At 42.1% G+C, this 23,462-nt stretch overlaps 1 protein-coding gene across 1 annotated transcript in view; it reads right to left on the bottom strand.

Annotated features, from left to right (window-relative positions):
• KCTD1 (potassium channel tetramerization domain containing 1) overlaps positions 1-23,462 on the bottom strand; it is a gene marked incomplete at its 3' end in the record, with an annotated part of 32,660 nt that overhangs the window by 3,837 nt on the left and 5,361 nt on the right. The window contains exon 2 of the mRNA XM_082311411.1: positions 535-679. Within this exon, the coding sequence (XP_082167537.1) occupies positions 535-679 (145 nt within the window). The remainder of the gene's footprint in view (positions 1-534; positions 680-23,462) is intronic.

Below are 23,462 nucleotides of genomic sequence, written 5' to 3'. Positions count from 1 at the left end.
TATTCATCCCTGACTTCTCTAAAACTCCAAAATTAAACTTGCAGTATGCATTCAAGAGTCTGAGGGAGAAAATATTCTATGACTTAATGCTCAAATATTACCATGTGTGCAGTTTATTTTGTCAATACTGTGATTCCCACACCATTCTCTGAATTTCAGCGTGGGAGTGGAAGCTGGAGCTGCTGCAGTCAGAGGGGAAGCATAAAAGCGGATGAGAGGACAAGTAATCAGCACAGCTCACGAGCAGTCGGTTCCAGATTGTAACATCCTTTCCATTTCCATCAGCATCCTACAATATTTAATTTCTTTAGGTCAAACATGGCAAGGTTGCTCCATTATGCTATAGCCAGGAGGGGAAAATTTAGTATTGATGCCACTTTAGCAACCCCACACTTACTTCTGCCACGTACCTGAAATCAAACACCATACCCTATACAAGTCCCCTCGCCCCACCTAAGGCTCTGTTTTGACTACATGCCAGATACTTGCATTACCAAGGTACATGAAAAACACACGAGTCCCTTGAAATCTCACCTTGAAATCATCAGGAATGAGGAGTTTCGATGTCCTTAAAAAATTCAAGATATATCTGAACATCTGCCCGTCTCTGTCAATGAAATAATGCTGCTTGAGACTGTCGAGGACAATGGGCTCCGTGCCGTCGAAAAGCCGGCCGATTCTGGAGAGAAAACAAGAGGCAAGCAGCAGGGTCAGACCAAGCTCGGCTCAGCAGCCGCTCAAACAGCCCAACGCTGCAAAACCCCCTCGCGCCGACTTCACCGAAGCAGCTCTGCGGCTCTGCTTTGTAACAAAAAGGGCTGGTTTCAAACCACAATTTAAGCTGCGTGTTTTCCAGTGCGGCCTCAGAAACTTCTCGGTTGCATAGCTGGGGAGGTGGAGGGGAAGCAGCCGGGGCAGGAGCCTCTCGCACCAGCCTCACTGCCCAAATCCGTGTCTTGTGAGATGACACCCCCTCGATTATTTTGGACACCTCTCTTGATAGCCCCCATCAGCAAACCCCATCCCCCCAGATGCACCAACCCCCTTGATTGACTCCATTCTGCTTTCCCGGGGACTGCACAGTGAACCTGATTTAGTTTGGAAATTGCATTTGGGAAATGTGGGTTGGTTTTTTTGTTGTTTTTTTGTTTGTTTGTTTGGTGGGTTTTTTTGTTGTTGTTGTTGTTGTTTGCTTGGTTTCTCTTTGTTTTTAAACCCAGTTCATTTTTCAGATGCCATTTACTGCAACCAACACTTGGACAGGCACAGCTGAGGGGGCAGCACATTGCGGGAATAAGTAGGTGGGGATACAAAGGTTATAACATTTCAATGCAAGATAATGATTTCACAGTAAAAATTAACTGTTTGTTGCAGGTATCAATTAACACACTCTAAAATAATCAGGAAAAATGCCTCAGTTTTTAGAGACCACCCACCAACCACCAGAACCACGCAGCCGCCTAGAGAGCCTCTGCTTGCCAACAGTTCTTGCAATATCAACCGCTGGGTGCGCACACGTTTTCTAGATGTGTTGCCTCACAAACCAGCTTTAGTTTGAGCAGTAGGAAGGGCTGAAAACACCAAACAAAACCCTTGCCAGAGTAACACGAAATATATGTTGTGTTTCTGCACTGGGGCGTTTGCAAAATGCTCCTGAGTCACCGGTGGTTTCCTAATGGAATCAGCAGGAGTGACTGGTAGGTTTGATTCTGTGTGCCTGTTTATACGTCTATGTGCAATGTGGAAGTACTTTTTGATTCTTTCCAACACCAGAACTATAAACAAAATGGTCTCGAAATAGCTTGCTTGCGATGCGTCACACGGACACTCCGTGTGAAATACTACCGACAATTTGGGACGTGATTTTAGAGCCTTGTCACAACCTATTATGTTCAGCAATATTCTGCAGATTCTGCTTTTTCATTATTGAAAATGAATTAATGAAAAGGCTCATTCACATGTAGTTTTTGTCCCAATATAACCAATTCGTTTTGGGAACCAGCACAGTAAAACCTCTGCAGGTTACTAAAGAGCATGCAGTAGCATCACCATACATCAGCATGGAGCCAGGGGGCCAACAGGCACTTTTGTTCCCTGACCACACTCAGTTTGTGGCCTAGGTAAGGTACAAATCTGTCTTCTCAAGAAAAGAATACAGCAAGCAAAACAAACAGTCATGGCACACTATTTTTGTTATAGAAGAAGTGAAGAATCAAGCATTCCTCACCACCAGTAGAAAAAAAAAAAAAAACAAAACCCACCAAAAACTCAGAAGTGATCAGCCCTCCTGGCTACACAAAGTGTCCTAGGCCGAGAGACATCCCCAATCCATCAGCCAACAGAAGGGGATCTCCAGGAAAGGTTCAAGAGGCAAAAGACAGAAGCGGTTCCCAAAGAGGGGGAGATGGCAGGGCTTGCAGCGGGGTCTCGGGGAACTGCAGATGGACAGGGCTGCAGGTGACCACACGCCACTTCACACCCACAGCCATACACCCTCCCTTTGAAAATGGCACAGCCAACCCAAACGGAGTTTGAAGTGATGTCTGTGCCCGCAGCAGGGACCTCGGTAGCACACCCAGTAATAAGCTGTGAACAGAATACAAGTCTCATCTATTCTTTCTCACCAGCTGGGAGAGATGAAGACCAGGAAAGAAATAAAATCCCATTAACCTCAACTGGCCATTTACAATTCTGTAGGAAATGACTGAATCCATTCAAATCGCATGAAATCAGTAACTTATAAGGAATTAAATATATTTTGCAGAATGATCAGGTACAAAATATTTTTTTCAAAGCCATCCCTTTGAACAATTCAAGCTATCTTCCTCAGATACTTGTTACTGCCTGCCCTGCTGCTCAAAATTTAAGCTGCAACAGGCCATATAATACAGGTTCCTGTTCATTAGGTGGATGAGTAACATTTATGTCTAATATGGATGCACTCGGCATTTAGAATTAATTTTCCCCTATACTCAAGCATGTTGTCTTGGAATCTATCATGGAACTCACACACAAAACATATATATTCGGTCAAGTCAGTCAGTACTGAAATGTATAATAGTAATTGGTTTCTGCAATATTTTCCTAGTTCTAAATTACTACTCTAATTACGTATTTACTGTGTTCAGCTCTGGGGCCCCCAACATAAGATGGACATGGACCTGTTGGAGCGGGTTCAGAGAAGGGCCACGAAAATGATCAGAGAGCTGGAGCACCTCTCCTATGAAGTCAGGCTGAGATTGTTGGGGTTGTTCAGCCTGGAGAAGGGAAGGCTCTGCAGAGACCTTATTGCAGCCTTCCAGTACGTGAAGGGGGCCTACAAGAAAGCTGGAGAGGGACTTTTTACAAAGGCATGTAGTGATAGGACAAGGGGGAATGGCTTTAAACTGAAAGAGAGTAGATTTAGATTAGATATAAGGAAGAAATTCCTCACTATGAGGGTAGTGAGGCACTGGAACAGGTTGCCCAGAGAATCTGTGGATGCCTCAGCCCTGAAGTGTTCAAGGCCAGGTCAGATGGGGCTTTGAGCAACCTGGTCTAGTGAAAGGTGTCCCTGCCCATGGCAGGGGGGTGGAACTAGATGATCTTTAAGGTCCCTTCCAACCCAAACTATTTTATGATTCTATGATTTTAAACCTCTAGGCTTTTTGTCTTCATTTTATTAATTGTTTAGGAGAAGAACAAGATAGTATCAGAGGATGGAGTCTTCTGACAAAACCGTAATTCTGACAGGAATGCACAACCATCAGGAGTGCTACCTGGGACCTGAAAGCCATTGGGTCTGGGCTGGAAGAGTTAACAGAAAGTGCTACCTTAGTGCACTGCTGCTTTGCAGCAGCAGCAAAAACAAGGAACTGCAAAGTCCCCATTGCCCTTGAATCTGCTGTCAGGATCATGTTGCAATACACAACTGCACTTTCACATGTTAAAACAGCTTTGGAAAGGTAGACCCCCAGTAGAGAGACTTCTGTAACCAAAATTAAGGCCTTTTTCCTTTTCAGGTGGGAAAATGTAGGTTCCAGCTTCCTACACGTGGCCTCCAGGGAAGGACTTGAGATAATATGGAATCCAAATCTGGTGGCATGGTCCTTCTCCTAAGCTGCATTTGCTACACCCTTCAGGAGAGCAGACCGGGCTATGCCAGGATCTAGGGAACGACCGATGCCTCCACCCTCCAGAGTACCCTCCTGTACTCTTGGGCTCCTAGAAGCACAGTGGCAAGCTCTCTGCTGTGCCTCGCTTGGCAACTTCTCTATACAGTAATATTTGAGTAACCATTCTCCCTGTCACCCATAGCTCCACTGTTACTCCTGCTTGGTCTTGCACTGCAATTCTAAATGCTTAAGAGACATCAATCCACTGGCACAAGAAGGGCCTGTTAAGTTACATTTATTATAATTTCAATTCCCAAGAAAACCTGAAAGATGTTTTTCCCCATCTTCTTGACAACGTTGGCCGATGATTGGCAAAAATAACTTGGTTTTTTTTAAAATGACAAATACGTAACAGCTGAATGGATTTCCAAACAGGAAAGTGCTTTGAAGAAGGCTTGCAAAATACTCTGATAATTATATGCAGAATTAGCCAAATATCAAGGGTAAAGGATAAAAAAACTGTAGTCCATTTACAAGAAGATGTACTTCTGAAATATTTAATTAAAACTAGCAGGCTGAAATTTTCTGTATATCAGGAAAATTAATGTCCCATGGGTTGAAAGTGCGACCTCCAATGGGTAATAATTAATGTCTGTGGCTTTAAGTATCATATTCCACTGTCAGAAATCGAATCCTTCAAGGGTTGAAAATATAACCAGTGGAAAACTCTGCTTCCATCAGAGAATTTGGTTTCACTTTAAGGACACAAAACAGGTACAGCCGCAAGCCTGGTTTTAGTGGGGAGAAAACAATGGCACGTGGAAGGTATCAGTGTTCTCATTCCAGAAAATACTTCAGGGATGGACCCTTCTCCCCACAGACCGGCACTTCCACAGCAGCATTTCTAGACCAAAGAGCTAGCATGGGAAGATGGCATTGCTTACAGGATTTCTCAGATTCTTCAGAAAGAAGTACTGTTTGTCAAGTATAAAAATATACTCAGTCTGCAGCAAAACTATATACATAGTATAAGTGTTTATAACCTTGCTCTCTCAGTGTATAAATATTTATATATATTATTATACACATAAAGAGAAAGACTTCCCTTTAGTATATTCTCCCTCAGTTGAGAATTTGGGAAAGCAGCAATAATTAGGAGCAAGATAGCCAATATTAACTAAACAAGTCAACTATTGCACAATTTTCTTAACACTAAGAAAAAAACCCACAGTTCTGCAGATTGTTTTAGTGGCCTCAGTGGACAGAGCTAAAACTCATCCCTTTTGTAATCAAAGGGATACAAGGAACATGGAAAAGATGCAAGCTTTGATGTCTGCAAGAATATTGCATTACTTTCAATCTAAGGTAGAAATAAACCTTTTTTTTTCCCTCTGAGAAAACAGATTCTTTATTATTGAATATATTCAGCATATTCTTTTTCATACTGTTGTCATTATCACAGGGCACTACGAACTCAAAACTCATTGAAAAATCTTTTGCAATAAACTATTTTCAAGAGTTCTAAGCTGACAGCTTTCCCTGCTCTCTCTGTCTTTCGCAGAACAACAAAAAAGGGAGGAAAACTGCTGGTGTGAAGCCCTTTTAATAACCCAGCAGAGGGAACCGCGCAGCAGCAAGAGCATCGGCAATGCCCTGGCACCCACAACCCCGTGCTAACAGCCGGGCAAGTAAGTAACGGCCTAGGACTCCACCAAGGTTGGATATTCAGTGGCCTGCAAGGCGCAAAGTACTCATGAAAACACATCTCTCTCCCTCCAATAATGAATGACATGGCAAAGGAAAAGTATTTTAGTTGAAATCTTACTCACCTGGTTGGAGCCACTGTGGCAAAGTGAGTTGGGGTTTGGCACTTAAAAGGATAAGCGAATACAAGTTTTATTATTACATCATTATATTTATGTGGCTAATGGGAATGCTTATTTAACACTCTGGGGTGTGTGGAGAGCGAGCTGGGATAGGCTTTTACTTTTTTTTCTCTGAGACTTTTTAGTCCACGTTGTCCGTATTAATTTCTTTTCATTTTCTTTTACTGAATGCTCAAAGGCAATTTGCATAAGAGCCCATTATAAATTAGATCTCTTTAATGGTATGCTCATCTCATGGCTATTTAATTTTACTTCCTCGTATGTCTAAATTATATAATTTTGCACTGTCCCCTAGAAGCTAGTACATTTGAAGAGGTATCCACGCCAGGGACAAATGCTATCCTACCCAAACAGAGAACGACAAAGTTTCTGTTCTTTTTTCAGAGAACCACTACATCAGTAACAACCTGCTCTTCTTTTTTGAATACCTCATGTCATTTGGATCCACAGTAACTGAATACCTAGCAATCTTTATAACTCTGCATAACAAAAGTTGGCTCATAAACATGATATAACAGAATACATTTGCAATTTTCAGGAACATATATTATGAAAACCGCATTTTAACCAAATACCCTGTTGTAATCTCTTGCTCTCAGTGCTATTATAATTTGTTCTTATCTCTTCCTCCTTACATTTAATTTAAGGTTTCATGTCCATGAGTCTCAGGAATTCCTTGGCACAGACAGTTCCTACATTATGAGAAGAGGCATGAATACAATGATTATAAAGCAAAGGTAACAGGGGAAAAATGTATTAAAACCTAAAATCTCATTAAACCTTCTATAGAAAAGGTATTTATATAGAAGCCAAAATGACAGAGCAAGAAGGATGTATGGGAGGAGGTATTAAAACACCAGCTCTTATGAGATTGAAAAGAAAATGTTACATGGCATTTTAAAGAACAGATAAATCCCAGATACTGAGTAGAAGGATGTCAAACCTTTGTGGAAATATTTGCTAAAGATTAAAGAACTGTACCATTTACATGGAGATAATTTCAAACATCTTAAGATTGTTGTTCGAGAATGGAAGCAAAAGAAAAGGTGAGGGCAAGCTCAGAGGGCTAATAAAACATTTAGAAGAAATTGAGATAGACAAGAAGTGGTGAAGAGTCTTAAATGCAGAGTAAAGCATGTGAGGAGCAGATGGGAAGGATCTCAAATGATGAGGTGGTATCGTCAGGGAACGCATCAGAGACCAAAAAAAAAAAAAAAACGAAACATGGGATTTGCTAAAACCTGCCTGAGCAGAGGCAGCACCAGGAACAGAGATGAAAGCAAATCAGGCATATTACAAAATTAACTAATAGTCATTGGATCCAACCCACATGGACAAACTGACACATTAACTGGAAAAGAATAAATTGCACAACACCGTGTAGTCATGTTGCAGGAATGCTACTTACACGAGAGTGAACTATGCCTTTCCATGCCACAGATGAGTGTAGAGATGATGAGACGTGTAACTAACTGACAGCCAAACAAAAGAGGATATGTGGACCACAGGAAACATTGGGATGAACTAAAAAATGGATGGCTGAGGCTCCAGAAGTCAATAGCAACACCCTAATCTCTGTTTGTCTGAAAAGGAAGTTTTTCCAAGAAAAATTAAAACCTGTATTTTCCTTGCTAAACAGGTGATCTAGCTACCTAGGAGACTCACACCAGAAGTAATAATTACACTATGAAATACCGCTAATACAGGAACTCCCCTGATGTACATAACATACTGGTTGACAGCCTTATGGTGGGTGCAGGGTGCCTGAATGTCCAACAGAAGTAGGCCAAAAAACATAGGCTCTGTCACAGCCTTCTCCTGGGATGTTCAAACCCCCATTCCCAAACTCAGGACCATCATCCACCCAGACCCAAGTGGCACTTGTAGAAACACTGACATTTTAGGAAAAAAAAGGAATAAATACTTGGGATGGGATGTCAAGAGCTGGTGACTCATGGCCAGAAAACTGTATCTGTGGGCAGATGGAAACCATCTCCCACATCGCACAACAGCAGCAAGGGTGAGGCCAGGAGAGCACTATCCCCAGACTGTGGATGATGGGCCAGGGAGTTTCTGTTTACCATATACCTGAAAACTGCAAATGTATTCTCTCTCTGCTCTGGTTCACCAAGGAGATACAGACAGATAACAGGAACAGGCTGCAACCCAAATCTGCATCTTTTCACACAAGGCTGGGCAGGTAAATGTTTTAAAGGCAATTTCAATACTGCAGCAGCCAAACCTCCTGAACCTCTAGATTGCGTTACAGGCTTTAGATGTGGCTGAGAAGGGTCTGTCCTCTGCTCTCCGGCCGCTCCCCCACTCCAAACCAGGATCCTCATCCCCACAATCCCCATCACTTTTGACAAAGTGAGGTTCCTCCATCCGACAGACGTTGAAGTTGCTGACACTTCCCAAGAAAACCCATCTATCCCTGACCCTCACAGTTTCGTTTGTCTCCAGATACCAAGCACTCCCTCAAGCCCTTTTGCTACCATACAGACAAGACTCCAGAAAACTTAAGTCTTGCAATCCCCAAATAGGCTGTTCCTTCAGCCAAACCACTATCTACAGAGCAGTACCACAGCCTCTCTCTTCCTCTAGGACCCTGAGACACCTCTCTGACCAGCGGGCTTTCTGATCAACCCACCCTGCACGCCTAGTCAAGGAGACTCCATCTCATCACGAGAGGCATTTTGCTTCAGCCATTTGTGAGGACATCAGGCAATGAGCAGCTACACACAACGGCTCACCTGCACACCCGCTGCTCCATAGCCCAAGCTTGACTGCCGGTATTTTATGCTTTACAACACCATCTCTCCTTGGTTTTTTTTTCAGGCTCACTCACACGCTGGATATACCGAAGAGCAGACTGCAAGCCTTTAAGCCCCACATCTCCTACAGTGTTTGGTATCTTGCAAATAAGTCCTTAAAAACTTTTTAGTTTTTCCAGAGCATATCAAAACCACTTTTCCTAAAATCATTTAAACCAATGAAATGTTAAATCAATTATTCATGCAAATACTTTTTCCATCTCTGTTTTTTGTAACCAAGTTTTCTTGGCAATGATAACATTTCACAGAAAAACTAACAAATATTCTCTTTGCTTGCCAAGATAATTTTACTAAGCTTGAATCCAATTTCATTGAGGTATGTTATTTATGTTTTATCTTGAGGGAAGCTGCCTATTAAGTTAGTAGCAACCGTGTCCTTTTGCTTATGATATGGTTATTACCAAGTTATCAGGAGTACCTTTAAGTTATTAGGGTGCAATGGCAAATTAAGTACTTTGCGTCATAATTAGCTAATAACTTTTGAATTATATTTTAATCATGTTTAAGATGGTCAGGTTTGCTGTGAGTACAGATAATGGAGGATAGGAGCAGAACCAGAGTGTTTATCGTTCAATACCAAAAGTCAGAAAGTAGCTAAACCAGTGGATGCACAACATCCTAAAGGCCATGATAATCTATATATTCAGAACACTGAACCCCTTTGCAGGCAGCAACGTAAAAAAGTAGAACTTGCATCTCGGGATCATGTTTAAATAAAAAGCAAAAATACATTAGCTCCAACCCACTCTCCTTTGAGCCTGTCAATTTTTCTTAAAAAAAGACATGTTAGCAATACCCATCTTCAAATCCCTATCAATAAACCTGTAAATGCAGATTCCACAGAGAGAACACTTAAAGAAACTTAGAAAAAGCTACCAGAGTCATTTCCCTTTCAAAAATTTGGATGTTGAAAAAAACCCAACCAACCAACAAAAAAACCTTCTCAGAATGGGGGAAATTCTTTGTTGTATTCCTTCATACATCAAGGTTGCCCCCTCAGCTTTCACGAACTTCATTCAAACCACTATCAGCTCTCAGTATTTTCTCTGTACCCTTGAGAAGACTCAGCATCAAAATTCCACGTACAAATCACTGGAAATTTGGAAACACTGAGATTTTCCAGGAAATCCCTTAGAAAAGTAGCAGCAAAATGAATTCTGGATCCAAAACCAACAGATACCCCAGTTAAGCATGTGTATGCTATGTAAGAAGTGCTATGATATCGCTAATTCTGCCCCTTTCCAGGATGTTACTTCGGGAACCAGGCATCACACTTCATATGCCTGGAGCCTGTGCCCCTGTAAACGACTACCATTGCAATGAAACCATGATGAATCAAGCTTTCCAAGATCTTCACAACTCGGACTACTTAGCCAGAAATCCTGGCTATGTTGTTTTGTTAACTGCTGCCTCCTCTAAGAGAAAGGCCGACGCATCTCCATAGACAGGACAAGAACACACTTGCCCTTCCCTTTGCAAGAGCTGCACAAACTCCTCCTGCATTGCAGTCCATAAAGGCAAGAGACTGTACAACTAACCTCTGCGTGCTGTACGGGGGATCCTATGGGACTGCTCAAAAAAGAAAGAGGCCACTTCTGCATTACAGCCTAAGTAAGAGCTTCTCATTAAAGAATAAAATTCAGAGAAAGTGCTTCTAAAACCTTTAGCTGTTAACTATGGAGAGCCCATATCCCCAGAAAACACCATCCTCCAGAGCCCAGAATGGAATAGAGTATTCCCAAACATCCTTGCTCCTCTGCTTTCAATAAATACCCATGAAAGTCATTTTCAAGGTTCGTAACATCCTTCTCAAGCGCAGTTCATGCAGAGGACAACAATTTGCTACTGCTATCTTGTGCAGCAGAAGCCGGTAAAACAGATTAACAGGTTTCAGCCCTGCTGCTGAACTTGGGCTCGGATTGTCACAAGACACATCTGCCAAGGAAGGTGGAAAGGATGTTCAAACCTGCTTTTTTAAAGCCGTACAAGAATAGGCAAAGGAAAAAATACACATATAAAGAATGTTATTAAGGTAGTCAAAACAAGCTTCACAAGATATATCAGACATTAGAGATTCTCCTGCAATTTTCATTTGCAAACTTCCCTCTGCACTTTAGACTTAGTCTTTAATGACCTACTGTTTTCCCACAGCACCCTCAAACCAGGCAGCACGCAATCTGTGCAGAAGCCAGGGTTGTAGAATGTAGCAGACTGTTGCCCATGGGTCCCCTGCTTCATCTGTTGGAGGAGCAGGAGAAGGTCGAATGGATGAAGAAGGGGTTTCAAGAAAGGAACGCAGGTAAGGCAGACAGGGGCTGCCCTGCAGAAATGAACGCTGTCTAAGCGTGTGTCAGATTTCCCATGCGATGCTACCGCTAAGCATGCCTGCCTTGTTTTTTTGAGCTCCTTTGAGTGAAGCAAGAAGGTACTAGACTAAAGAATGCTGCAAAGAAAGCATGCGAGAAGGAATCTACAGAACAGGACTCGAATAATATGCAGAAAATACAGCTCAAGGACACATGCTGAACTGTGAGGAGGAACAGAAGCTGCTGATGACCTGTTTATTAATTAGGCACCACGCTTCTCTGTGCACAGCAGCAGGTAACCACGTATTGGAGATGGTATTACTACACATACATCATGAAGACGACAAACTAAGGTCATCCTGGCTGCCCTAATAATGTTTTCCTATAAAGCTGACTTATAATTGCAATGAGAAAAGCTGCAAGGCCAGCTACACAATAACGCATTTATTATACCTCTCTCAAACATTTGTGTTTCTTTACTACTTAGCTCACCTGCTCACAGATTCCTCCACCTAGACCAAAAATGGTACTTCGAGGCTAACATCCTAGATTATGAATTCTTTGAGAAAGGCAATCCAGATAGCATGAAAGCATATGCAACAGAGACAACGAAGATGTGGGTGTTATCAGCACAGAATTTAGCATAAGAAACACAGGACCGTACACTGCTCTTGTTTCGATTACCTCTAACTTATGTACATTACAATTACATTGCTGTGATTCCTAGTGTGGACACACACATATACACACACGTGTAACTCATTTCCATACATTCACATGTTTAACTGCTTCCATGCTAGAGGCTGAAATGATTTAAGCATTTCAGTAACTAGGAAAATCACACCATTAACCAAATCAGTTAATACAAAACCTGTGCACTAATCAGTTAAGATGACAGGAAAGTCCACCTAAAACAGCTTAGACAGTGAGCAATAAATAATGCTTAATGCATAGGTTAGAAATGCCAAAGCCATGCCTGCACATTCTGCTGGTGGTAGGGGTGATAAAAAGCACACAGATAACATTATTTCCATTGACAAACTTTACATATACAAACCAGCGGCTTTATTGTTTATTAAATTAGATGCTGTCATAGTGTAATCATCCCTGCAGCCATACCAAACCCAACAGTATGTCAGATGTGTTTCTGTGGAGGAGGTAAAGACAGAAGGAAGGAAGAGAACGGAGGTACTGTACAGAAGCAATACAGCCCCATAAATAGTGGCGTAAGGAATAATTAATCCATGTATGTGAAAACAGACACTATAATTGCAGCCAGTGAAATCCTCAAAAACACCACATGACAAAACTAAATGTTACATCATGATGCCTTTAATACATGACAGCCAGGATGTGATTCAACTGCCTAAACACAGGTGTCTGGTGCCACCTGAGATGCTCTAGGGCATCTCTGGGACTCCTGAAAGGCTGGACAATGGCATAGGGACACTACTACAGACTCGTGCCCTCCTGGAGCAGCCACAGGAGTCCAAGCAGGAACAGTGCATGAGCACTAGCTGCCCATGTTAAGGCAAACATATCCCACTCACAAAAAGACCAGAAACTAACTGTACTGAAATCCATACATTAAACACAGCTTAACAGTTTTCTTCCTAGATACTCATGTCAATAGAAAACTAGGCTTTATTAAATAAATAGTAACAAATTTATATGATATGAAGTTGTGAGCAATACTTTGCAGTGGTCCTAAAATGAGTAGGAATTTGTGGTGTTTTTAATCTAAGTGCTATTTTACCCTGCAATTCAGGTTACCCTCGCAGAGGAGCTGACTTTTCTTAGCTTCTCAAGATGCGCTTTACCAGAGGAAATACAGAAGGGTGCCATCTGAAGTCGTATAATACTGCAAGTTGTTAGGATCCTCATTTCCAAAATGCAGGCAGTCAGCCTCAAGTATTTTAGCAGGGTGTTGAAGTGAGCTGCCTCTAGGATCGAGCTACAGCCAATGGACAAGACACAGCCACCTATGGAGAGCAGCCCAGCCCACCTACACGGGACTGGATCTCATTGCACGTACGCCTCGTGCACCACTGCACTGGTGATCACACAGCTGAAACATTACAACAACTCTGATGTAGCAACTAATAAATTCTGAATACAGACAACATGGCAAACGATCTGCGAAGAAACAGTCAAATAAGCATAACTCCATCAGTCTGGAAGATTTACAATCGTGAGGATATAGATCTTGCATCTCTTGTGATCTTCCTGGTAGAAACCAGCACAGCCCAACAGCCAAGATTTCCCTGCTAACACTTCCCGGCTGCTAACAAACCAGAAGTTGCCCACCAAGCTGAGCACTGCTTTTAAACTAGCAAAAAGCTGTTGATCATGGAGCAGCCTACTGCTTGAATTTGTACACCTTCATTATTGTACTCCTTTAACTCTGACGCCTTTCTCTAAAAAGACAGAACCACATTTAACTACACTTGCATTAAAAAAGGAAAAAAAAAAAAAACATTGCCTAAAGGTCTTTCTATACTGCATCTGCCCTTGTCCACAGATATTGGTACCACTACACAACTCTCATATCCATAGATAAAGTCGCAGCTTGCACTAACTAATGACTGGTACCGCAAAAGAACTGATCAACCACTAACACAGGTATGTATGCCAAAAGGCTATGACTCCCTTACCAACAGGAAGGAAAAAAGCTAACAATTCAGTGAGAAAAATCCTGAATTCCAGAACTATAGTTTTTAGAATAATGCAAGTTCCAATATAGGCATTTTTAAGGGCAGAAAACTGTTTCAAAAAGTTCTCTTCCTCTCTGTGCTTGCTGAAAATAAAGTGTTACAACCACCTTGCATTACCCCCTCCACTTGTGTAGCTACTTAATACCAATACTTTTTTTCCTCTCTATCTGAACATAATAAAATTTTAATTTAGCAGAAATCCAGGTGTTTTGGTAGATTTCTGATTTTTTTTCCTCTTGCATCACCACAAGGCACAGATATAATTGTTTCCTACTATCTTTACAGGAGATCTACAGAAGCACATTACTAAAAGGTGCAGAAGCCTGAAAATAGTTTGGGGTAATCAAGAGCTGCACTGTTTCATCAAAGCTCTCCACCCCCACTTCTCCAGAAGCCGCTGGTGCTACAATAAACACTTTGGGGCTATGGGATGATTCTGATTATTTTCCATTACCTTCCTAAAAACCTACTTTTTCAAGTGTTTAGAGGCTGGCAGAAGTCAATTAGCACAACGAAAGGAAGGGGTCTGGGGAAAGATAATGTCTTAAAACAACCAACTCCGACTATGAAGCCAGACCATCAGACTATATTCTCCTGCTAACCCTTGCACGCACAGAAGTCTGTATTCATTTGCATTAACCAAGCAGTCCCCTCTGAGGGAAACGGACGACGCAGTCCTCGGCCATTCACTTTTGCACAGCTTTTCTTCCCTCAGAAGGGAAGATTGCAAGATGCCTATCAAAAAAAAAAAAAAATCACAGGAGGCGAAATGGCCCCAGGTGCCCAGTTGTGAAGCAGAAGACAGAACCTGCTGCCGAGCACCAGCTTTGTGATGGGTTTTAACTGGAGGGAGAAGGCACCTGAGGTCAGATTGGTCTCTGTGATATTACTACCAATATTGCAGAGATACAGTCAATAGAAAAACAGCAAAAGGACTGAGATTTGCTTGCAGCTGCCCCTGTCAGATCCTTGCCCCAAGCCCTACTGCACCCTTAAGCCCCACTTCAACCCTGCATCCAGCAGCCCACCCTGAGCTCCAGCTGCAGTGGGCAGCAGCAGTGGAAGCACACAAGTAATCTTTGCCACCTCTAATTACCACCAGCAGATACCTCCCTGCTTTGATGTTAAAACGCCTTCTGGCAGGGATATGCCCCAGGGATTTACACCACTGTAAGGAAGGAAGGAGTCTGCCACATCTACGCCAGTAGTGCAAAGGCAGTTAGCGACGGCTTTGCAGGGATCAGTGAGAAGTGTTGACTAAGACTTGAGTCTCATAACAGACTGTCAAAAGGAACGGGTATTTCTCCACTATGCTTCAAGGGCGCTGGTTTATCTTCATGGAAAATCCTCTGCTAAACAATACTGAGGGGTACAGAAACAGCCACTATATGATTGCAGACAGCAGCTCGGACGACTTTGCAGGATCAGAATCAGACAAGACATGTTTGCTCTTTAGAGTCTGTAAACACAGGCAAAATTACATTCCACATCTAATTTTGGGAGCACATTGCTGGCTTATTATTTATTATTATCTGACACTTAGACAAGACAAAGAAGGGGTTTCACCTCAGTCTCCAAAGCAGGGAAAGCTGACAGGAATGCATTCCTGCTGGACAAACCGTGCGGAGTCACTTCTTACCATGGGGACCGGCTCTCCCCTGTGCTACCCACCCTCCCAGCCCTGCCATGCCACCACAAGTGTTCTGTTACTACGGCAGAATAGTATTAGGATAGCAATGAGGCAAATAAACTCCCTCTGCTGTGATGCATGTGCCCTCATTTCAGACATACATTTAGCCAGCAATGTGCTACAACAAACTTGACCTTTATCGGGACTAGATTTCACTGACCCTGTTTTTTTTGGGACCTCACCCCATTTATTTTGTTCTGTCTGCAGCCTCTGCAAGTTCCAGCTGACAAAGCTTTCATCACTGCTCATCTTTCCCAGCAGAAGCAGGCTGCAAAGAAAAATATTCAGGCATGCAAGGCCAAGGGACAGAGTCCTTCCTGCAGTCCTTCATAGAAACAGAAAGGGCCCTTGGAAGAACAGCCTCTGGAGGAGTCACAGCCAAGCTGTCCCAAATTGGGAACAGCTCAGCACACCCCAGCATTGCTTCTGCAGGCTCGGGGACAGGTTTGGAGAGCAACATGACTGATTTTTCTTCTTTGAATGAGAACTGCACTACCAGCTTTATGCTTTTTGCATGGTACAGAAGCCTGTTATACGTTCTTCATCACTCCCACAGCCCTTTGTGTTTGTCATGTTTTCAGGACTTCTATTAATAAAGAGAAGGAAGGAGGACTCACACCTCTGATTTCACTACTTAGCATTTTAATAGGAAATAAAGTGACCCACATGGAAGCTAAACACAAATGAAAGTTCCAGCCATAGCAGCTGTTTCTATTTTCAAACCAATGCTTTGTGCCTTGTAATGATACCAGACAAGCAGCGACTTCCAAAGCATCCTTTTCACCCTTCCTTTTGTTGAGCCTACTGAAGAGAGAAGCATGAAACATACCTGATTAGGGCTTTTATTTCTGCTTCCCAAGCAGGGAATTAAACGCTCACCTGGAACCAGACCTCTGCAGTCCAGAGAGCAGCATCCATTCACTTTCGGAGAGCTACACCATTAATCCAAAGCCAAAGCGGGAAAGCTCAATTGTAGCTCTGCTGATGAGTTTATCGGGGTTAGCTACTAAGCAAGAAAAGGCCAGTATGAAAGGCATGGCCCAAGGCCCAGCTTTATGAGACAACAATATTAGAAACTGGGAAAATGAGAATGCCTGATAAAAAGTGGAGCCTCCAAATACTCTTTAGCTACAGAAAAGCAGCAGTATTTCTCCTCTCCCTTTCCCGTGAGTTGGGTCTTCCACAGGGGAAATACAAGCAGGGTGGCAGCTTTCCTGCCACCATTCCCCCAGCTTACATCTTCCTAGAATAACATTTACCCCCACTTTCCTGCTCATGTATCTCCTTTGCACCAAAAAGACGGACACTGTCATGGGGTTTTCTTCTGTGGCAGCATGCTGGAGCTAAGGTGACTCCCTACGGCATTACTGCAGCAGGGCTGGAAACTGCCATGAGCAGGGGTATGGCACACCACCTTCATCAGGTTTTGGAAGGCCAGAGCGAAGATTAACATTCAGGGGAGCTTATTCACAGGAGAAACTAGTAAAGTAAAATGAAACCTTAATATTCTGCAAAGGATGAGGATATTGGTTTTGAGAACGTTAGCAAGACCTGAGAAAAACCTATTTAAAAGTCAGACACTGGTATATCAGGAGCCAATCATGATGGGCAGCAAAATGTTTGGAAAAAACTAGAAGAGGAAAATAAATACAGTTCACATGTTTGAAAAGTATACATGCTGTGTGCTTTTCATATGCTTGATGGTGACTTCAGTCATATGCAGCTGCATCCACAGCACTTGGAGAACAAGCAAATCACCTTACTGTTTCAAACAGAACATCAGCAGTTTCATGTGACGAGCTCCAAGTATAAAATAAGAAAAAATACTTTTTTCTTAAACTCTGAAATTATACTGCTAGTCAACTAGAATTTAATAGCAAAAGTGAATAAACAATAGCTTTTGAGGCTGGAGAAATTACCATCATGGTGTTATCTAATCTCTCCCCAGAAGTCAAGAATTATGACTAAACCCTTCCAACACAGATATAGCCTGAAATTCTATGTCAGAAGTATGTCCAATTGCATTTGGCAACCCTTAGTCAAGAGAGAGGCTGACTATAATTGGATGAATATTTGATGCGCTTCATTATTCATGTAGGAAGGCTAGGTAAAAAGTGTTTTGTGCTCCCAAGACACTGGAGGGTGTGCGTTATTGGGTAATAACCAATTAGGAATGTTGACAGCGTTCTGCCTTTAGGATCACCCTGGCCAACAAAGCACCTGGGTGTATGTTGCTGTGCAAAGGCACACACCCACTGCCTACTGCTCAGTTTATTTAAGCAAACCTTTCACCAGAGAAAATGGACACCCCAAAGGACGTACATTTAACAACTCCGTTGCATTCAAAAATACTGCTTCTTCATTCTTCCCCTTGCCCTTCAAAAATACATTTTTTCAATAGCACTTCTGAATTATTGATACTACTGGTTATTAGAAATAAATCTGATTTTTTTCCTCTGTTTTATTGCATATAATCTACCAAAGAGCAGCATCCTTATTATTTGCAGTAAGGAAACGCCAACAGCAAAAGAGCAGCTCCTAACCACATAATCTGGTAAAAACACCACCACTATGCCATTAAGTAAATACTGCAAACTCAGAACAACAGAAATCAAAGATCTTCCTTTCATGCTAGTCTAAGAAAAACATACGAATCATCAGTACAGGCATGCAAAAGATTTAAAAAACTTCAGTGTTTAAAAACTAACAGTTCTGACACTTGCTCACAAGAACCAGAAATTCAACACCAATTCAGCTCATGATAGAGCACTCCAACCCTTTCACTACCTCCCAAAACAAGGCTAGAATGCATTGATGGTACAAACACTGATTTTTCTTTCCTCCTTTATTTTCTTTATTATTGTAATAAAAAAAAAAATCAACCAAAAAAACACACACCAAAAAAACCCCCCAAAAAAACAAAACCACAAAACCTTAAAGTTTGTATTCTGATTGAAAGCAAAGCAATTTTGTACGAGATGCCCAACAGGGCTTTCATACCTACAAAAGAAACATTCAAAAACTTTCCTGAATGATTTGCTTGTTTCTAACATGTAAAATATGAATTCAATTTGTCATAAGGAGGAACATACCAGTTTTTCTGCAGCTCTCATTTTCTGGCTTGTATCGTATTTAGCTTGTCCTGTGGCATTGAGAGTACTGCAGCATTTTCTCTGAATTCCCCCGATTACCAGCTCACCCTCTCCCCCATGTATCACAGACGATGATGTTTTGATGAAGCATCACACACGGGCCCTCAAGATAATGGATTCAATGGGATACACTTAAAAGATCGTTTTTCTCTTTTGTATTGACTGCTTGTGCTGCCCTAAGACAGGAAGGGCTTTCATTTTTTATGTAAGCTGTAAGACCCCGAGGGCCCTCTAAACTGTTTAAGAGGGATCAATTTTCAGATGGGTAGAAGGGGCCCGGCAGACCTTCACGGTTTGGAACGCCGCCTTCTCCTTGGATCACCGACAAGTTTGGGCGAACCTGAAACCAGCTCCCAGCGGAGCTGCTCTCCGGCAGGGCAGCACTTCCTACTGTTTAGGATTTGTGGTTAGCATTCGCACAAAACTATAATTTATAGCGTGCATACAGGGAACAAAATAAGAAAAAAAAAAGTTTCGTAGAAGCAAAATAATCACTACTGCTGATGGAGATAAACAGCAATAGAGCTGCTAAGCAAAGCAGTCCTTGGCACTGGTGTAGCGGCAGGAAACCTTTACCCTGTGACAAGGGTTTAATATACTGACATTGTTACTATTACATCCAGGCAACCTAACAAAACAAATTCATTGTATGGCAGAAAATATTTCCAATTCAACATTGCAACATTTATTTTTTAATTACAGCACAAAGACAACTTTTGGGGTGTGGAAGGACGTAATCCATCATTTACTCTGAAGTGACACACTTATGGCAAATGCTGTGTATTATAGCTTTCTATGCCACAATAAGTAACTACAAGCAATTTCTTAGGCAAGGAATGCAAAGGGTTTGGGTGCGGTCCTGGGAGATGCTGCTTATCCCTCCATCTCCCTCCGTGTCAGCGGGAGCCGAAGGCAAGCCACATGTTGCTGCACTGGGACTTCAATCACCCCTCCTGTTTCACGTGTGTGTGACACAGCTTGTGACAGCTCTCTACCTGCAACGCACCTTACATGAAAAAGGTTTTTACTGTTCAAATATGGCCTGTATGAGGACACAAATACAATTTTTAATTAAAAGGAAGGGTATTTGAATAGGTCACTCAAAGAACAATTATGTCTACCATTTGACTGACAGGCATGTCACTTTTTAACATGAAAACCCCAATGGGGTTTAAGAGATAGAATTAGTCTTTATAAATTGATGAACTACTGAAATATACCCCATTGCATTTAATACTGCTATGCTCAACCACCTCATCTTATGAACAAAACCCCTGTAATCTTTCTATTACTTTCACCTTTTTAATCCCTCACAAACAGAAAGTTAATTCATGGAAACTGAATTACCGGTGTTGCTCTCCTTCACCAAGTGCCTGTTCTGCAAAATGCAGCAGTGTGTAGAAACATAAAAGATAGGTCTTCAGTAATTAGCTTGGGTACCAGACGTGGCACAGCTGAGTTAGCTGGAAGCAGGATAAACGAGTCCAGGTGGAGTGTTGCGCTATATTGCTTTGAGCATCTGAGCTAGCCCGAGTGTCTATGCACGCAGCACTGCACAGTGGAAGGACTGGGTGGGAAGGTGACCGTGAGACCACTGCTTTCCTAAAGGTGTGCCCCTACAAAGCATGCCATAAGAAGTAGCTATAAGCTCAGCTTAAATGCTTTCAAATTGTTGCAGGACCCCCTTGGTTCTCTGAAGCAGGCAGAAAGTGCCTAGAAAATTGTCCAAATGAGGTGTAGAGACAACTGTGCTGGAAGAGTCCTACAGATCCAAGCTAATGTACACATCACAGTCAGAAACAGTTTACTTCCATTACCGATTCAAAGACTTGATGAAAGAGATCAATATCAATGAGTCTCAAAGCATCCTTCCAACTGATGTCACCAAGCGTGAAAGCATCGTCTGCAATATCTATAAAATATGCTGGCTGCTTAACTACTCAAAGAAAGCTCACCATTAACAGGAGCCAGAAAGCCAAGGATGTGTGGGGAGAAAGGAACAAGCAAGCAAACAACGTGCCTTGATGTGGTCAGGTAAAGATCAGTTGTGACCTTTGTGAGCTCCGACTCCTTCCAAGAAAGATAGAAAAGTGTAGATGAAAAAGAAATTAAGACAAAGCAATGAGGGAATTCAGATGATAGAAGTAGGGTCAATGCTTGGAGCAGAATGGGGACAGAAAAAAAGATCTCAAAGGGCAGGAGTCAGAGATAGCAACATCCTGAGAGCTGTAGACTAAGAGGAAAGAAAAACTGAGAAAAAATGACAAAGGAGAAATAAAGCCTGCCAGATGACAGTTGTCTAGTTATGACACGACCACATTTGAATAAACGGCAAACCAGTTAAGTTAGAAGACACGTCCACGTAACAGGAACTGGTGACGTTTCTCTGGCCAACACAGCATTTATGCGTTATTTGCCATTAAAACGAGCGTGGATAACCATGGGGTCCTAAGCAGGTTTCACCATTTCCTGTCCAACCTTTGCAAATGCATCCCTAAATGGCAAACAGACTTGTATACATGAAACCCAGCCAGAAGGTTGATCGTTACCAGAAAGAAGTAAGCCAGAAATTGGAATCTGTATCCTAAAGCTCCAAACACACCCAAGAGGTGGCCGGGTGTTGACGGTAAAACTGGAAGCCAAATGTTTACTTCTGCAATTACGTACGTACTAGATGCCAATTTGCTTAGCAACTACATGGCAATTCATGAAAGACCAATGAAGTACAAACAGTTCATGTGGGAGCAGGATGAGAACCTAGTGCTAACATACAGTGCAAGGACCGAGTACAGCAAAAGGCAAAACAAACGTCTGAACCTCAAGACTATGGTTCAAACCTGGGCCCTATCAGAAATGACCGCTAAGCAGAATACCTCAGTGCCACCTCAGTTTCTAATGGGCTTTTCCTTATCAGACCAGCAAGACCCACAGACTCAGCACTCTTTCTTGCCTTCCTGAGTATTTTCTTGGTCAGTTAGAATGTGAAATACTGCTTAAGTGCCTTCAGCCTGGTTTATGAAGCCATGCTACTGGGTAGAAAAGTGCAAACCCTACAATAAACTGTTCCTCACGGACAAATTTCCATCCATGGAGCTGATATCAAGCAGCCCTTGCAATGAAAGGATTTCTCAGAGCACAGACCCTTCAACTAGTTATTGACAACCTCCCCTCTCCCTGACTTACAGGTTGATCCAACCCATACAACCTCACACAAGCCTACTGGGAAAGGTATCTATGAGCCACACTGACAATATGGATATGGATTTTCTTCTTTCCCCTCAGGAAGAATGTTTGTTTCTTCAGAGGACTACTAGCCTCAGACATAAGGAGCTGAAGCCTTTAGCTTTCTAAAACTCCTGAATGTAGAAATTTATTCCCCTGAATATTTCCATCCACAGTCATAGCCATGCAGCCATAGTTAAACATGGCATGAACCCCTGCGATATAAAGTCTGCACATATACTTTCTCTGGGTCTGTGTATGTGCAAAGAGTACTCTAACAATCCACTACCTTGATTTTACTGTCATTTTACACATTTGAGTGCAAGAGCATTGAACAAGTAGAAAACACTGCTTTTTATCCTCCAAATAAATAATACACAAAACCACTTTTACTGACACTTAGAACAGGAACACATCAACTCCACGTCCCCTTTCAGTGGTGACTCACCACCAGTTATTACTGACCACATGATGTGAGAACCTGCTAATCTGATCATGCCATTTCTTTCACCTAGTCACCAGCCACAAGCAATAGCAACAACTTGCTGACCTTGCAAGTTAGACATACCACACGACTAAGATTCAGAAAATATTCACTTCAACTGAGGCAACAGTGATGACTGACCTGTGGTGATCATTAATTGAGGCAAAATGAGGTCAATATATACCCTGAGTTCAATATACCCACCTAGAGATAGATACAATTGATCTTGGTTCAGCCAGGACCAGAAAATACCCCTCTGAGCTCTTTATTGACAGATGTGTGCTACAGAAGATTTCTCTTTACAGTATCAGTTGCGTAAATTCTCTGAATTTCTTGAAATAGGCATAAAGTACACTACCATTCACAGTTCTGTTTCTATTTCTCCTCAAGTTTGTATATGTGGTTACACCCACCAGAACAACTGTACTGCCTAACTATACTGAGAGTCTGGTCCTTGTGAATCAACATTTCATTTTTTACTAATACATGCTACTGATGATAGCAACATCATCAACTGTTTCTATCTCAGTTACTGGCATCTATAAATATTTACGCTTAGAGATAGTAATCTTTTACACTTCCAATCATCATCCCAAAGCATTTTACAGATCGCTTTTTTGTTAACCTTGTTAAGAAGCAACCAAAGCTCAAAGTTAAATTAGTTACCTTGGGTCACGGAACGGGCCAGTAAGAAAGTCAATGTATTTCCCTATCCCAAGCCCTCCCTTCCCCTTGCCACAAGACCATGCAGCAATCACATGATGAAATATAAAAGGTGAGTAACTAGATGAGCAAGCCAGGATAGGTAACAAAGATTAAACTGAGCCTCTGCCAACTTCTTCTGCCTATTCGCCCCTGCCAGGAATGTTCCAAAATATTTAAAAACTGTGACCTGGACCACTCATGCTAACACAGCTGGCTGAGCTAGTGTATAGCAATATTGGAAACTCTCAGGGAAGCTTGCTGTTTACCACTTGCAACACCATGTTTGTTTTCAAAAAGTGCAAGCCTGCTGTAGTCTTTAGCTACTGTAGTGTCATGGTTATTTAAGAACAACCACATCATCGGGCTTTGATGTTG

This window comes from Platalea leucorodia, assembly GCF_965183815.1.
Source record: "Platalea leucorodia genome assembly, chromosome: 1".
NCBI classification, from domain to species: Eukaryota; Metazoa; Chordata; class Aves; order Pelecaniformes; family Threskiornithidae; genus Platalea; species Platalea leucorodia.
Note: the sequence above shows the minus strand (reverse complement) of the source record. Positions and strands in the feature narration are given on the sequence as shown.